General features: G+C 38.8%; 1 protein-coding gene across 10 annotated transcripts in view; it reads left to right on the top strand.

Annotated features, from left to right (window-relative positions):
• Positions 1–15,119, top strand: part of LOC126088583 (titin) — a 1,213,778-nt gene extending 1,198,659 nt beyond the window's left edge. For 2 of the 10 annotated variants that reach the window (XR_007519977.1, XR_007519974.1), the window contains one exon: positions 10,313–10,372. Coding sequence is in view for 4 of the 10 variants with exons in the window: in XM_049906782.1 (XP_049762739.1) it covers positions 2,735–3,148 (414 nt within the window). In the remaining 6 variants the exon portion in view is untranslated. Of the gene's footprint in view, positions 1–2,734; positions 3,154–10,312; positions 10,373–14,497 lie in introns of those variants that run through there. The other 8 variants (XR_007519972.1, XM_049906782.1, XM_049906785.1 and 5 more) reach the window with 8 other exon arrangements.
• Positions 15,120–19,027: the final 3,908 nt, after the last annotated feature.

Below are 19,027 nucleotides of genomic sequence, written 5' to 3'. Positions count from 1 at the left end.
GTTACTGAAAAGATATACACCATCATAACATTGAATACATGTTAATTGACATTGATGACTCATATCCTTCCTTTTTCCTTAAGAACTCTCTTGTCATAAACAGACTTACTGCAACACTTCTCTCTGAAGTGAAAGAACAGAATTATTCGTTTACAACTTATGCACTTTTGTTGTTACAGACGTAAGCAAGGACTTCATTTTGAGCAGTGCATGTGCGCCCAAGTTTCATTTTTCTCAGTGTCACGCACCCCCAACTTTCTCTTCTACCACATCATCATGTTTGACACACTCACATATATTATGTTTGCCCTGTTGGTGGGAAGAGGTGGTGGAAGGAGGAGAAACAAAAGCAATGACTTAATTGATTAAACTGTGGTTTCTGGGAAAAACATTGTATATCATATTAACTAAACAATATACATTTTAGTGTTGTTTCACCAACTTTGTTATTGCTGCATTACCAAATTTCAGATCATAAGCCCTTCTAGTACATAAAAACATCCACATCTACCTCTATAGTTTGCAAACCTCCATGAGGTCCTTAGCAGAGGGTACGTTCCATTGCACCAGTTACAAGGGTTTCTTCCTGTTCCATACACATATGGAGTGGAGGAAGAATGATCATTTGAATGCCTCTGTGCATCCAGTAATTATTCTAGTCTTATCCTCAAGATCTCTATGTGGGCAATATGTATGGGGTTGTAGTATATTCCTAGAGTAATCATGGAAAGCAGGTTCTTAAAACTTTGTCAATAGATTTTCTTGGGATACTTTACACATATCTTCAAGAGTCTTCCAGTTCAGTATCTCTGTGACACTCTCCCTTGATTTAAATAAACCTGTGACCATTTGTGGTGCCCTTCTCTGTATATGTTCAATATCTCCTATTAGTCCTACCTGGTACAGGTCTCACGGACTTGAGCAGTATTCTAGAACCAGCTGCCTAAGTGATTTGTAAACAGTCTCCTTTGTAGACTGATTGCACTTCCCAAGTATTCCACCAATAAACTGAAGTCCACCACTTGCTTTACCCATGACTGAACATATGTGATCATTCCATTTCATATCCCTACAAAGTGTTAAATCCAGGTATTTGTATGAGTTGGCCAATTCCAACATTAACTCACTGATATTATACTTACAGGACACTACTTTTTTCAGTTTGTGAAGTACAAAGTTTTAAAGTTCTAAACATTTACACCAAGATGCCAATCATGTCAAAATCTTATCAAGATCTGACTGAATATTTATGCAGCTTCTTTCAGATAGTGCTTCATTATATATAACTGCATCATCTGCAAAAAGCCTGATTTTATTATTAATATTGTCTGCAAGGTCATTAATATACAATATGAACAGCAAGGTTTGCAACACACTTCCCTAGGACACACCCAAAATTATTTTTACATATGATGGTGACTCTCCATACAAGTTAACATGCTGTGTCCCCTCTACCAAAAAGTCTTCAGTCCAGTTACAAATTTCGCTTGATGCCTCATATGATTGTACTTTCGACAATTAGTGTAGGTGCGGTACTGAGTCAAATGCTTTTTGGAAATCAAAAAATACTGCATTTATCTAACTGCCAAAACTTTCAGTAAGTCATGTAAGAAAATGGTGAGTTCCGTTTCATATGATTGATGTTTTCAAAGTCCATGATGGTTGGCACTGTGGAGGTCATTCTGTTCAAGATAGCTCATTGTGTTTGAGCTCAGAATATGTTCTAAGATTCTACAACAATCAATGTCAAGAATCTTGGATGATAGTTTTGTGGATAACTTCTACTGCACTGCTTGCAGACGGATATGACCTGTACCTTTTTCCAAAGACATCAGTTACGTACTGGCAAACCCAAAACCTATGTCATGCAGTTCATTGAACAAGGATAAAAATTGTTTCATTTAGTTAATAGAAAATCAGTGGAATGAAATTATTATATTTATCAATAACAAATAACTGGAGATTGCAGTATGAAAATGTGATAGGTGAGAAGTATATGTGAGATTGAAACCTTCGAGATTATTTAACTGAGAATGAAAGCATTTGTTAATGCACTAAACTTCTTCTAGCAAAGAAAATCAGTAACTGCAATGCACACAAACAATACTGTTAATGTGTCATATTCCTAGAGAAACAATTTTAGGTGCCTTTTTTACCCTAGTGAAGTTGTTTGGTGATCATAAAAGGCTGTAATAATTTTCCATAGCAATGAATGCAGAAATATTTTGCATGAAGTTATAGCTTGGTGAAAGTGACAGAAAAAGCAAGCAGAAAAGAACTTAGTTAAAACTGGTTCATGTTAATACGCCTACTCCTGTAGTCAAGAAAATAAAACATTGAAATCAGGAAAACATTCACCATGAAATGATGTACAAAAATGCAACTAAACTGCATTTTGTTGTCTGGCTGCTTTTATGCCTTCAACTAGGCTACCAGTCTCTATCTTGTTTTTTGCCCATTTCATTTCTGCTTATTAACCATTGAAGAAAGCTATTTGATTATAAGAGTTTGACAGCCAATACCTTCCTTCCACATCTCCAGTTTCAGAAATGTTTTCAATGTATTCTGTGGTTCTAATGCCCTTTGAGTATCTAATATGTGAAATACATAGCTGATTAAGAAACATTATTCCTGTAATATTGTATGCAATCTTTGTAATGAGTTACTTTTTACTTAACTCTGCATTGTTTTGTTAACAACTACTAATGTGCATGGCTTCTCAATGTGATTCCAGAGTCAAGTACATCAGCACCACCATCACCACCATCACCATTACAATCTAACATCTCACCACCTACTAATAAATCCGACAAACACTACTACGGACATAACTCGACAACAGCAGTTGCAGCAACAGCAGCAGCAGCCACAACCTCGGCAGCAGAATGAGCTACAACATGTTTATGGAAGTAATAGTGCCAAAAGGAACAATCGAACTTATCTCCCTCCCCTCCGTCTTGAATATCAGCAACCTTATTATGTCACAGATCCATTCACAACAAACAGCATTGTTTACGCAGATCTATCATTGTCGGCAAATGGAATTCAGCAAGAGACGCATTTTCCACAAAGCAATAGGCCACCACAGAATTCAACAGAATATGCAATTCTCAAGTTTCATGATGTGGGTCAAGAAATAGATGTGTGATAATGGTGCGTACCTATATGAGAAAATGAACGTAGAAGAAATTGTTATCATTTTGTGTAAAGTTTCATAAGCAGATTGAAGCACTGTTGCCATTCATTCCATTATTTAGCTTAAGATGATTCAGTTATTGTCATAGCTATAATCCTTTCTTATTATTTATTTGTTAACACAACATTTTGTTTTCTTATTAGCAAATATTAGACTTCCCATAAGACAATGCAATTTTCTTCAGTTAATTTATAATAAAATAATACAAAACTATTAATTTAAACTATACGTATGAAAGTTGTTGAAAAAGCATAATGCCCCATGATAACTATTATGTGCATTCCTACAACATTTGTTGATTTAGAATTGGTTTTATATTAATTACTTCTGTCTTTCAACAAATACATTATTGTGAATTATATGTAGAACACCCCTCATATCTTCTGACTGAACTTCTTTCATCTTTTTAGCACTAATTACATAAATGCCCCTTAAGAGATGTGATAAAACAAATCACAATGACTGTCAGCTGACTGCATTTTTGTTGGAGATGTAGTCTAATTTTGATACTTAGATCTGTTAACTGGACTGATGTACATCACAAGAGCCTATGACTGCTTATATTCATTCAATGTTATGACTGGGCCATGAAAGATTGTAATAGTTTAAGGGTGCATGGAAAAATAAATGAACTACACAAATGGAAATTCCAAGATGAAACTAATAAACAAAAATTGAAAATTGCCAACAGGAAACAGTTCACATGTGGTGAATGATAAGTGACACACAGGCACATTTAAAAGAACTATTGCTGACTTGGCTTTTGAATACACACCTACTTCTAGCAGAGCACATTTACCCAGAGAGAGACAGAGGCCAAATCAAGTAGTGTGAAGAGAGTTGGCAGTGCCACTGTGGCACAGAGGGGGAGGGGGCTGGGAGAGAGAGGCGTGGAACAAGGCGCACTACATGAAAAAAATTCAAAATTCAGTGGACAGAAGTGACAGTTTGGAGCATTATGAGGCTAAGTTAGTTAAGCTTCACTCAATTCGAAGATTGGATTGAACCCTACTGTACTTTACTAAGCACACCTTCACCTGAACTGTGAACTGACATATCCAGCCTAACAAAATCTTTAGAACTGCCTGCAGACACATAAAGGGTCTCCCAGAAGGAATGGCCAATATTCAGGGGTATTCAGGAATGAACATTTGAAGCAAAAAGCTTCAGATGGACATTTGCCCTATTCTGAATGGTTTCCAAGATAGAGCACATTAAATGTGTATTTGTGTGTTATTCAGTGCATTGTTAGGTTTAAAGATGTACACATGTACAACAGTTAGTAAACATTACAGTATGCATTTTACAAAGTTTTAATTGGAAAATAATGTATTTTTAACGCATCCACCTCTATGCATTATCATACACATCACATTATATGTGTTGTACTGTTTGCAACACGTGTCTGAATATCCCACCATCAGATTCAATACATTTGTGCACTCTTGGGAGAACATATGGTGTTGCTTGTCTGACTGCTTCTGAACTTCACTAACGAGGGCAGCAGCATCTGTGCTGTGAGGAAGCAGTTCATCTCACATATTCACCTTTTGCTTTTATACCTCATACTTAATCATTTGCCATAAACAAAAATCAAATGGCATAAAGTCCGACAGTCTTGGTAGTCAGTTAATTGCACTACCATGACCAATCCAACAATTGGGGTAAGTGTGGTTGAGGTGTTCCCTCACACATCTTGTAAAATGTGAAAGAGCTGTCATGCTGAAAGTATGTTGGACTCCATGTGGCCAAAAGGATGTTATTAAGATATTTGAGAAATGAATTTTTCAAAGAATTAATACTATCACCTCATTTGCTCTTCTAAAATTAGTGCACATATTGGCATGTTACCAATCACACTGCATCAAACATTGATCAAAAAACGAATTTGGAAATCAGTTTTCTCTATAGTGTGTGGATTTTTCTGTGACCATCAATGATTATTATGTGTGTTGTAGATTCTATTCTGTATAAGTATAGCTTCATCAATGAAAGCAAATGATAATTGTCATTAACCAGTGGCAAAAATCAAGTCATGTGACATTGTCACCAGTGTGAAAATTGTGGAGATATTGTGTGTGAAATGTGTACAAGTTTTGCGCATTTAATGTTTGCCATACGGCCTTGCCGCAGTGGCTACACCGGTTCCCATGAGATCACCGAAGTTAAGCGCTGTCGGGCGTGGTCGGCACTTGGATGGGTGACCATCCAGGCCGCCATGCACTGTTGCCATTTTCCGAGGTGCAGTCAGCCTCGTGATGCCAATTAAGGAGCTACTCGACTGAATAGTAGCGGCTTCGGTCAAGAATACCATCATAACGACCGGGAGAGTGGTGTGCTGGCCCCATGCCTCTCCTATCTGCATCCTCCTCTGAGGATGACACAGCGGTCGGATGGTCCCGATGGGCCACTTGTGGCCTGTAGATGGAGTGGTTAATGTTTGCCATACACTTGTTCATGGGACATTGATATGTACAGAAAGTCATCATGTGCAGGTAGTAAGGCTACACAGCACCATTTCAATAATGTGTTGCTGTTCCCACACAGATTACTGTACTACATGTTCAGAAGAAAAATGGAAATTTTGAAGAATGTCTGTTTCACACAGAGTGCTGAAAACTCTGGTAGACACTCTGTGATCAGGAATTTGTTATGTCGAAAAGTGCTGACTTTATTCTTCAACAGCAATACGAGGACTACCATTCCAGAAGCCATAAATGTACACCATGTCTGCATATTCTTCATTGGTGTATATGTGTGGCATTAACAAAATTAACCAAAGCTTCTCCCTGATATAGTCTCGGTTCCTCACACCACTTTACTCATAACACACCATAGACAACTGCACATTCAGTGGGCTATTTTAATAGCAGAAAGTTTTTTCGAGCAAAGAGACTGAAAGCATCTACATATGTTGGGCTAGAGCAGAACATCAAGGAGGTTGTGTAGGTAAGATATGTATGTGCAAGGCACTGTCTCAGAAACAAATGATCATTCCTCTTGGGGTATCCTGTATAAAAGTACACACAACTACCATACTTGTAGTCTATTGGTTCCTTCCTTGGAGAAGAAACAGGGATGGCTCGTGGAGGGCTAAAAAGGAAGGACAGTTCACTCAGACCCCAGAGTGAGAAGGACCTACCAATTGTCGGAATGAGGGGAGACAAAGAACTGTCCACCATGGGGTACCCAGCACCCATTTACTGAACATACACTATAGAATAAGTCAAGAGACCAGTGCTACCCCATCTGATAGCAGTTTCCCTGAGTTCTGGCAATGAGAATTTGTTCTCCAACATACAGTAATAATAATGGTAATAACAATAACAAATAAAGAGAGGGGGTTTTGTCCTAACAGAGGTTAAGTCCAGAAGTGTTTTGAGATGTGAGGACATGACATCTTCCAGTGGGAGGATCCAAGTGGTGTAGCAGGTACTCAGGTCCCTTTAGCCTCTATACATTATGTTCAGAGATTGTATACTGCCATTGAATCTAGATTAAACACAACACACGAAATTTAGGACAGCACGAGGCCTTATCACATCATTAGAAATAATGTATGAGTGTAAGTCAGTAAGTGAAACAATATTTTTGATTTGTAGGTGTTTGTATTGCGAAGAGTCTGAACTGGAAGTCTCATGTTAATATCAGATCTCAGAGACACAAATATCAGATTGTCAATTTTCAAACAATGGAAAGGTTTGGATGGGATGACAACAATATGAAGGGATAGATTGCCACTCGCCCCATAGAGGAAGCATTGAGTGGCAGATAGTGACAATTAAAAAGACTGCTGGTTATTATTCACCTAAGTCATCCATCAAACATTCTCCAACTGCTAAGTTACAACTGCAATTGCATCTAGGGTAAGTAGTGATATTTGCTGTGCAGGATATTAGGGATACAAAGGACGTGTGGGGCATGGAGCGGGAGCTGTAGCAGATGGGGGTACATGCTGTCTGTGGGAGTGTGCAGGGATTGGTGGGGGCAGGACAGTGGTCTGCTAGGTGCAACATACGGGGGGGAATGACTTTGCAGGTGCACTGGTGGGACAGGAGGTATGTGTAGAGCTGCAGTGTGGTCATGGATGTTGATAGACAGGTGGAGGACAGAGACTAAAAAAGAATTAGGACAGGGAGCATACAGAAACAAAAGAAATGTTGCAGGGATGGTACCCATATGCAAAATTTAGAAAAGCTGGTGTTGGTGCGAAGAATCCAAATGGCACAGGCTGCAAAGCAGCCATTAAAGTCAAGCCTATGTAAAGCCTATGATGGTGTTGAAGATGCCTGTGACAGGATTGGAGTAAGTGGTAGTGGGGGGATATATAGGAGAGGTTTTATGTCAAGGTCTATTACAGGGATATGAACCATAGGAATAGGGTTTTCAAGCATGGATAGAATAGGGACAGATAAAGACATTATGGAAGTTGGGTGGACAGTGGAATTCCATTTGTACTCACAAACCCTTGCCCCATGGCTCACATCCCTGTAATAGACCTAGATGCAAGAACTGTCCCATACATCCTACCACTACCACATACTCCATCCTGTCACAGGCGTTTCCACCCACTACCATCTACTCTTGTCCATTCAAAGGCGTCTCCTACTCTATCAAAGGCAGGATTGCCTGTGGAGGCAGCTGTATGATCTACCAACTTAGCTGCAACCGCTGTGCTGCATTCTATGTGGGGCTGACAACTAACAAGCTGTCTGTCCACATGAATGGCTACTGCCGATTGTGGCCAAGAGGCATCTGGACCATCCAGTTGCTGACCATGCTGCTCAACAAGATGTATTTATTTCCTCAACCCCTTTACAGCTTGTGCCATTTGGATTCTTCCCACCGAAATCAGCTTTTCTGAATTGCGCTTGTGGTATCTCTCCCTGGAACATATCTACAATTCCCCTAACTTCCTGACCTCAACAATGACTAATCCCTGTCCTCCACCTTCCTATTTCATTCCATGCCACCTCTATCCTGCCAGTGAACCTGCATGGCTATTTTCTCTTATCTCCTTTCCCCATTTCCCCTCCCCTATCCTTACAGCAGAGACTCTTGACTCTGGCTCATAGCAGTCTACCATCTGTCCACAGCACTAGCATCTAATCCCATCCCTACCCTGCTATCCCTTCCATCCCCTGCACCACACCTCCTCTGTACCCCCATTACCCACCACAGCAAAAATTACTGCTCACCTCAGACACAGTCATGTGTGTGAGTTTGCTTATGTGAATATGTGTTCGTTTTGCTGTCTATGGCTTAATAAGAACTTAGTTCAATAGCTCAATAATATCTAGCAGCCTTTTTCATTATGCCTCTCTGCCACTCGGTGCCTCCTCTGTGTGGTGAGGAGTGATGTATTGTTTTCATAAAAATGTTAATTTTCGTTCACAAATATGATACATTCTTGGGCAACTCTTCATTAGATGCATGCAGTAATTTATACTTAACTATTTTCAATCTCTCTCTCCCTTTCTCTTAAATACACACACACACGCGCGCGCGCGCGCACACACACACACACACACACACACACACACACACACACACACACACACACTCTGTCTCTATAATCCTTGACAGCAGAACACATTTCCATAATTTCTACAATGGGGTCCTAACTCATGTCGCTGTCACTGATAAACCCCCACCAAAACAATGTGAAAGCAGATGAACAATTGCAAACATTTCTCGAAGTCAGTTACTGAATCTCCACTCATCTGTCAAAACAGAAATTAATGCTATTGCAACTGGGCTGTTACAAATAGATCTGTGAAGTATTTGCATTGCGTAGACCTCAGTATGTGGCGTAAATGTCAGCTTGATACCTCCACCCATATCTGAGAGAAAGGAGTCTTAATGGTCAAAGAGGCAGACAGATGGGCAACAGAGTAATCCTATAAGGGATCCATTTTTACCAATTGAGGTACAGGACCCTAAAAAGAAATAGTAGCAAATGGAGTAATTACATCTTACTTCATTTCAACCTCACTCCTTTCTCTGCCATACTAAGGCTGAGTAATGGATTATAAATGTTGCCATTATTTTCAGACAGATTGATTGTTGACAGGAGAATTCATAAGGGGTAGGTTACATGTAAGGTGAAGCCACTGTCAGTATTGTGACTGTTTAACGAGCTCTTTCAAGAGTTTATAGAGTAGTCATCGTATATTACCCTTATGACATTCATCTATGCAACAAACACTTTTTTCTTCAACAAAGGTTGACCCCAGAATATTATACCATAAGACATTAGTGTATCAAAATCTCCCAAATCTGCTGTTGTCTGTAACATGAGACTTCCAGTTTAAGTTCTTACCAAGATAAACACCTACGAATTTAAAATATCCTGTTTCAGTTATTGATTTACACTAATACATTATTTTTAATGGTATGGTCAGGTACTGTGCAGTCCTGAATTTCATGTGTTGTGTTTTCAGTGACAGTCCTTTTGCAAAGAGCCAGCTATTAATTTTGAAGAAAATATTGTTTATGTTTTCAAGTGTTGAAGTTACTCGACTACGACTGATGACAATACTTGCGTTGTCAGCAAAGGGAACTATTTCTGATTTTTGGATGAATGATAAGCCCATTTATGTACAAGAACAGAAATAAACCTAATATTGACCCCTGTTGGACAAGATAAAAATGCTTACCATCATCCTAAATGTCAGTTCTTTCACCATAGCAGTTAGCTCCAGTATAGTTATGTTTCTAACGAATAGTTAAATGACTGAAGATAATAAAGTTTGACTATTTGCATAACTGGAAGGTTCTAGAGACTTATGAGAAAAATTTGTGTATTGCTATTATACAGCATTTATTAACTTGAATGTGAGATATGTCTGAGTTAATCAGACTGGTTCATATAATGATTAGATTCTGTGTGAAATGTATTATTCAGTCATAAGAATAATTCTTATACTTCTCAGTAAGTAATGTTACTTATTTGAAAAGTATTGTTTGACCAACTGGTGCTCAAAAGCTATTATATAAGTGGGCCAAACTGGCTATCACACTTAAATTAACTTTGTCTGAATGTAGTATAATGTCAGAACTGGCTTATAAAAATTATTTGCTTTCTTTTTTAACAACAATTTATTTTTTGCACAGGATGGCCCCAAATCCAGCTTTACATACATTTATTAGAAGAATGTCTGCCTCGGAAAAAAGGTATTTTTTATCAACTTTAAAATGACATTTCTGTCCTACAATAAATATGTTTATGGTCCCTTATGATTCTTAGCTTTTGAGCATCATGAAAATGTGTCTGTTTAGTATTCATGAGTATAGCAATACCCCCTCTGTTAATTTCATATTTTAAAATTTACGACAAACATATTAGTAAATACACAAATGGGCACTTGGAATATGGTGGGTAGGATACATGAATTTAAATTCTGGTGAATTGAAGTAACATGTGGAGTCCTACAACAGAAACAACTCAAATGGTTGTTGTACAATAATTTGCTATCCATGTTAAAGAATAAGTAAAGATACCTTCCACTGTCTAAGGAGGACATGCATGTAAACCTAAGGAACCTTCATTATGGTGATGATGAAGATGGGTGAAAAAAGGGTTTTCACATAATAAAGGAAGGAGAAAACATTATGACAATATAGAAATGGAAGTTGCAGAGTATTCACTTGTAAAAACTACTTGCTGGTATCAGAAACGAGGATGGGCTGAAGCCAGCGTGGAACAGCTAGAGAGAAATTCAGATTAAAATAATTGTGTTGGGAGCATACTGAAAAAATACTAGTAGGATAAATCATAGACAGTCAAGACACTAACAAGCTGTTAAAATTGTGGGTCAGGAGAAACATAACTGAGTACAAGGGTAATGCTACTTATGGAACACAAATGTGGCGATAGCTACTAATGCAGTACTCACAGATTAATAAATGAAAATCAAAAGAGCCAACCACTCACTTACAGCTGATTGTTGTGTGGCAAATACACATGAGTACATCACTCTCTTTGGCATATAGTGTCTCTACTTGCTACACTTCAATCAGCTATAGATGAGTGGTTTACTTTTTTCATTGTTTACTGTGCACATTCTGGAATTCAGTTATTTTATTCACAGATAAGATATTGTAATTGGAGATGATCAAATACTTCTTGTTTTGGCATTGAAACAAAATGGAAGACTGTAGGGATTTGATAGTGAAGAAACAGACCAAGAGAAAATACAGCACTAAAGAAACCATTGCAATTTTATTCGAACAAATCAGGTGAACTAAGTACATTACATTTAATCAGGTTTGAAAAATTGATGCTCTGAGGGGAAATAAAATTAATATCATTGTAAAATTAAAAATAATAACATGTATAATTTTAAAAAACAAGAGCATGACAAGTATCAACACTGTGCTGCAAGTTTTCAGTAGAGACAGATTATTTGTGAACATTAATTCTTTTGGAAAACTTCGTTGCACCTTTGAAGGGAAATTATACTATAACATCTCATGGCACAGTGTAAGGCACTGGACTCACATTTGGGAAGATGGGAGTTCGAATCCCTATCCAGACATCCAGTTTTAGTTTTTCTGTGGTTTCCCTGAATCTCTTAAGGTAAATATTGGGATGGTTCTGTGAAAAAAACTCACATGATTTTCTCCCCCTGTTCTTTCTCATTTTAAGTTTGTGTTTCATCTCTACCAATCTTGTTACAGGCACAACTTTAAACCATAATCTTCTTTCCTTTTCATAACATTCTGTTGATAATGAAGTCATTAGAGATGGAGCACATCCCAGAATTTTAAAAGTGTGGTAAGGGAAGATGACAGTAGCGTTTTCAAGATTTCATATGTCTTTTAGTTGGTTCAGGGAAATGATAAAAAGTCTAATCCTGAAAGTCTGGACAGCAATTTGAATTCCATTTCCCCAAAATACAAGTTCAGTGGTTTAACAACTATGCTACCGTACTTTGTGCCTTATGCTTCCTTCAGTGTAGATAAACACTGGTGTTTGATATGAGCTGTTAGGTTACACAGTTACTTTCAAAATTAATTTTTTTAGTATCATTAGGTTTCTCTCACACTAATGGCAGGATGGTGCTGAGGGTGCACATGCACGCGACCCCCCCCCCCCCCTACACACACACACACACACACACACACACACACACACACACACACACACTCTCTCTCTCTCTCTCTCTCTCTCTCTCTCTCTTGTCCCTCTTGCATATAGATGGGTCAACTGCCGCTTAAGTTTTGTTTAAAATTGCCCATACATGACCAAGAATGTTTTCTCATGTGTTTGACCTCTGTAACATTCATAGCAAATCCTGTGATATGCTTAAAACCTCTCCCTTAGTAAATAGTACTTTGTGAAATCTGCACCATAAATCCACTTGCTGTCATTTATTCTGGCCTCACTAGTGAATGGACAAACATCTCCAAAATATGACCAACTGATTTATCATGTCACATTACAGGGGTTGGACAAAAATATGGAAACACCATAAGAAATGCAAGCTTGAACATACTCATAAATATGTGTGCTAACCAAGCCTGCATGTTGTGCTGTTGGATTTGCCCACCAACAGTACCTGTAAAATGTCCTCAATATATTGCAAGTGTCAGTCATGCTCAGAACTGTGTTCTTTGTAGTTGTGAGTGCATTACACTGGAGCTAAGTGAATTTGAATGTGAGCAAATTGTTGTTACTCGAACAGTGGGTGCTTCCATAACCAAGGTAGCTGAAGTGCGTTATGTTTCAAGATGTAACACATCAAAGATTTAAACCACAAACAGGGAAAGTTGAAAAACACCATGCACTATGTCAGAATGCAGATGAAAGTGTATGCTGAGTAATAGTGGTAGACAGTCATTGAAGAGGATTGTAAAAAAAATTGCAGAACTGAATGTTGCCTCACAAACTCTGTCAGCCTCAAAACAACATGAAAGAAGCTTCATAATTAGGGAACTGTAGGGTGAACTGGAATTGCAAAATCATTCATCAGTGATGCATATGCCATTAAGATGAAAATGTGGTGTCAAAGCCATAAAACCTGGACTGTGGAACAAGAGAAAGAAGCCAGCTGGTCAAATGAGCCTTGTTTCACTCTGTTTCCAACTTCCATCCAAGTTCATATTCCAAGAGTGAAACATGGTGGGAGTTCAGTGATGATTTGGGCGGGTGCCTCATGGTAGTCCATGGGCCCTGTGGTCACTCTGCAAGGCTGAATTACTGCCAAGGACTGTGTGACCATTTTGGCTGATCAGGTTCATCACATGGTAAATGTTTGTTCTCCATTGGCAATGCTGTGTTCCAAGACAACAGGACCCCTGTACACACAACTGCATCATGCAGTACTGATTTTTTCAGCACAGGGAGAAAGTTTCGCATATTCCCTAGCCATCACAGTTACCAGATCACAATATTATTCAGTCCTTTTTGTCTAATTTAAAGATAAGGGTGTGTGATGGCTATATACCTCCATAATCCTTACCTAAACTTGCCACTATTTTGCAGGAAGAATGGCATAAGATTCCCTTGAAAATGAAACCATAAAGGGCCTGTATTTATTCATTCTGAGACAACTGGTAACAGTTTTGAATGTCAGTGGGTTTCCTGCACCATATTAAGCTTGGTAACATGTGTTTTTGATGTGTCCATACGTCCCCACCCCCACCCCCCCTTCTACCCCTCACACTGTATGTGTACATGTGTACTGCTCAGTCTACAGCACCCAGCTCCCTGATAGAAGGACTACTCATAATTTGTTAATATAACCAATATGCAATATTTTGTTTCAATGTTCACTATTCTCCATAACAGCATTTCAAAACTTTATCATATAGAATCAAGGTCTGTCACACAGTGTTTTATTATTATTATTATTATTATTATTATTATTATTCTATTTGCTTTCCTGTTATTCTGTCACCCCTCACACCTTATTGCTCAGTGTGATTCCACCTCTTTCTGTATTATTTAACTATCAATTTGTTTGTTCACTCTCTCACTTTTTGGCCCTTGCCATTTTTAATGCTTGTCTTATTTTTTTCCAAAGTCTGGGGAAACTACTCAACATTTCCTGTTTTTCTCTTGTTCATCTTTTTTATCACTTCACATCTTCAATTCCAAGTCAATTATCTTCACCATTAGTGCTAGTCTGTTTGTCTGTTTAACATTATTGCTAAGAATTTACCATCTTGTGTGTAACACCGGATTCCTTCATTGTCTCTCTTCTTACTTAGCACAGACCTTAAAGTAACTACTCCACATATACAATTTAGTTAATGACAGATTGTGTATTAAATATTTCTTTTTATATCTTACAGCCCTTTCGACCTGAATTTTCTGATCTGGACTATGCTGATGTTGATTACCGTTCCTATGGGCCAATAAACTACAAGAAAGCATCCATAGAGGCAGCAGAAAGAAAAAAAGAAGAAATACAAGGGAAAACAAAGCAGCAGGAAAATGGTTCCCAGGCTGAAGACCTGCTTTAATCTGTGCATTTATATCTGTGTGTATCTGTTTCATCCATCCATCCACCCAGTGGAAGAAGAAAAGGAATAGCACAGTCTTTACAGATATAATTTACAACATTCTTCACCAAACATTAATTGTCATTTGTAACAAATATTAACAAAAACTAACGGCTACATTTGTAGTGCTGAATCTCATTTGCTTACTAGCACACCCTTAACATGAACAGTACCATTGAAAGTGTGTAATGGTGTATTTATAAAAAAAATTGGTGGTGCTTTTGCTGCTCTTACAAAGGTACTGCAACAAATTTATAGTGACTGAAAGTGATTTGTATGTGATTATATGAAAATGAACATTTGATTACTGAATGTTAAATATATATGATTATATATATATATATTACACACACACAAATACACACACACACACACACACACACACACACACACACACACACAAACAAACACAAACACGTATACAGATGTGGTACTAATGTACATATGCCAAAGGAAAAAAATGTAAGTTATGTAAATTTATGAACAAGTTATACTCAGCATATTTAGGTTGTGAGTGTTTTAATAAAGAAAATAGTTTTTTTAATACAAAAATGTTTCATGAAAGTACTTTAAAAAAGTACCCACTATAAGACGTTTTAGTGTGTTTACTAGCGTGTGAATATGACAGAACAAAACTGTGAAATGTTAACTTTGAAGCTGATGTGTGCATAGTGTTATGGCTTCCATTAATGTCTCAAAGAACAGAAGAGACGGGAGTCACTGCAGGTATTTTTGTATCCATATTGAATGCACAAGTTAAAAGTATGAATGAACAAGCAATCTTACGTTTTTTAAAGAAGTGGACATTTTCCATGAAAGATATGTTGTTTATGCAAACAATTTGCTTACTCTTGTGATTAATGCGTCCACATTTGTATTAGTAAATGGTCTATTAATAACCAGTATTCTTATGAAAAAGAAATATTGTTTCCCACCCCTAACACAATCATTCTACATCATTACAGCCCCTATGGATGTTAGATACATTTGTGAGATTGGAGTGTTGCTCAATCATTGCTTTGGCAGAAAGTAGTTTTTTGCTTCAGTGTTGTCCTAGTTCCTTTTATTTTTAGCCGTGACCAAACTAATTTTTGTAAATACTTACATATAATTTTTAAAATGATTACCACAAATGTCATTTTGTAGTTCTTATTTTACTGCAAATAAGAAATAAAATTCTGACTATACCATGACTACAGTAAATGGTAACAGTCTTCTTTCTTCTTCATAGTAAAGAATCATAATTTTTTCTGCTGCCAGTACGTTTTTAATTTCAGAAGGTGACTGCATTGCCCAGAGTTTCGTGATATTTGTTGATACATAAGTATTTTTCCCCTCTTGTATGTTATCTGTTGTATTTAATTAGTAAGACAGTTGTTTCATTTACAGAAAACACTTTGTTTACTTTGTTATGTAATTCAGTTTCATTTGCTGAAAAATGAAATGACAAAATTATCTGTGATCAGAATAAATTTGTTTGCAATGTAACTGTACCAGATGTTGTTGAAATAAAATTATTTTCAGCTCACAAGTATGAGAAGAAGCAATAAAAATATGCTTCACAGTATTAGCACTGCAATACAGATATAGAAATGAATGGAGTTTAACTCAACAGTGGTGGTTCATATTTTGTTACATTGTAGTGTCTCTCTCTCTCTCTCTCTCTCTCTCTCTCTCTCTCTCTCTCATTTGAATGGTCTGCCATTTTGTTTAGCATTTACAGCATCTGTGAAATAGTTCGGTCACCTCAGATTTTATTCCCTGCAAAGTTCTGCTCTAGCAAAAAGTGAGCTTCCATAGAATACACAATATCGATATGTATTAAAGTACAAATAACATACACTGTGATACATGATCATGACACAACTGTTATAACAAAAACACTTAAAGATACTGAGGCATTACTAATACTCTTTGACTTCAGTAGACTGCCACAATAGTCAAAGTGCACTGTGCCACTGGTGTCATTGACTGCTACAGGAATTGAGTTCTGACAAGCCCATTGATTACTGTGCAAATTATGGAACATATTCTTGTTTATCATTCAGCTGTGATGGAGGTCCATTTGATTGCAGTGCTACTAGCTCACTCCCATGACAAATTTTCATTTACTCTAAACTGAACAGATGATATTTCAGAGTACATTATATGACTTCATTGTTACTTTAGTGTCAGTGTTTTCCATGTACATCTTGTGTCTTCCCTAAATTCTGCGTTTTGTTTTTGCTACAAGACTGTTGTTGCTACAGACTGAAGTAAATAGATAAATAAACATTTCTACTCTTTCTGTGCCTATCCAAAACTCAGGACAATAAAAAACTGAGAAATGGAAAGAGTGTCAAAAGTATTAATCACACAGCAAGATGCCTGACAATACAGCACCCAAGGCATTGCCACCAAGCTTTGCATTTCACAGTCAAAGAGTTAGTCACTGGATAAATTGCTATTTGTATCTCATTATACTGTAAAATCATTCATATATAATGTAACTAATGCAGAACTGCTATGTAATAAGTTTATTATTATATTGAAGCTTCTCTCTTAAAATTTTCGTTATGCAAAATGCACTTGAATAGTTTTTCGTTTTCTTATTTATGATATCATTGTCCCACATCTTCGATAGATGTAGACTTATGGGGGAGATTAGTGCTTTAATATTAAGTTCAGAGTTTTTTTTTAGCATAATGAAGTACGTCTTTGGATATCTTGCTGAATTACTAGTTCCATTTTGGTGCACAATGTTGAGGTGAATGACCTAATGGTGGATAGTAGTGCCATTCTTCTAGAGGTCAGGATGGCATTCAGCTCTCCACCCTGGGCATGCCTGTAGCAAGGTGGTGGGTAGGAACTGAGTAGATACCTTCTAATAAATCAAGAATGTAAGATTGGCATAAGTTTATTCACATCAATAATCATGTTATGGCTTATGACCAGAGTCTGGACAGCCTGTCGTAAGCTGGTAATAGTGGCAATGCACTTGGTCAGCAGCATGGAGGTGAGGGACTGCCAAGTGTGTACTCTAGCCCTTGTGGCATGCAGTTATGGCAACTTCTGGCAGGACAGCTGCACTTACTAACAAAGGTGGTCTCAGGGTAGCACATACACTCCTGGAAATTGAAATAAGAACACCGTGAATTCATTGTCCCAGGAAGGGGAAACTTTATTGACACATTCCTGGGGTCAGATACATCACATGATCACACTGACAGAACCACAGGCACATAGACACAGGCAACAGAGCATGCACAATGTCGGCACTAGTACAGTGTATATCCACCTTTCGCAGCAATGCAGGCTGCTATTCTCCCATGGAGACGATCGTAGAGATGCTGGATGTAGTCCTGTGGAACGGCTTGCCATGCCATTTCCACCTGGCGCCTCAGTTGGACCAGCGTTCGTGCTGGACGTGCAGACCGCGTGAGACGACGCTTCATCCAGTCCCAAACATGCTCAATGGAGGACAGATCCGGAGATCTTGCTGGCCAGGGTAGTTGACTTACACCTTCTAGAGCACGTTGGGTGGCACGGGATACATGCGGACGTGCATTGTCCTGTTGGAACAGCAAGTTCCCCTGCCGGTCTAGGAATGGTAGAACGATGGGTTCGATGACGGTTTGGATGTACCGTGCACTATTCAGTGTCCCCTCGACGATCACCAGTGGTGTACGGCCAGTGTAGGAGATCGCACCCCACACCATGATGCCGGGTGTTGGCCCTGTGTGCCTCGGTCGTATGCAGTCCTGATTGTGGCGCTCACCTGCACGGCGCCAAACACGCATACGACCATCATTGGCACCAAGGCAGAAGCGACTCTCATCGCTGAAGACGACACGTCTCCATTCGTCCCTCCATTCACGCCTGTCGCGACACCACTGGAGGTGGGCTGCACGATGTTGGGGCGTGAGCGGAAGACGGCCTAACGGTGTGCGGGACCGTATCCCAGCTTCATGGAGATGGTTGCGAATGGTCCTCGCCGATACCCCAGGAGCAACAGTGTCCCTAATTTGCTGGGAAGTGGCGGTGCGGTCCCCTACGGCACTGCGTAGGATCCTACGGTCTTGGCGTGCATCCGTGCGTCGCTGCGGTCCGGTCCCAGGTCGACGGGCACGTGCACCTTCCGCCTACCACTGGCGACAACATCGATGTACTGTGGAGACCTCACGCCCCACGTGTTGAGCAATTCGGCGGTACGTCCACCCGGCCTCCCGCATGCCCACTATACGCCCTCGCTCAAAGTCCGTCAACTGCACATACGGTTCACGTCCACGCTGTCGCGGCATGCTACCAGTGTTAAAGACTGCGATGGAGCTCCGTATGCCA

Source organism: Schistocerca cancellata, chromosome 6 (assembly GCF_023864275.1).
Source record: "Schistocerca cancellata isolate TAMUIC-IGC-003103 chromosome 6, iqSchCanc2.1, whole genome shotgun sequence".
NCBI lineage: Eukaryota > Metazoa > Arthropoda > Insecta > Orthoptera > Acrididae > Schistocerca > Schistocerca cancellata.
Note: the sequence above shows the minus strand (reverse complement) of the source record. Positions and strands in the feature narration are given on the sequence as shown.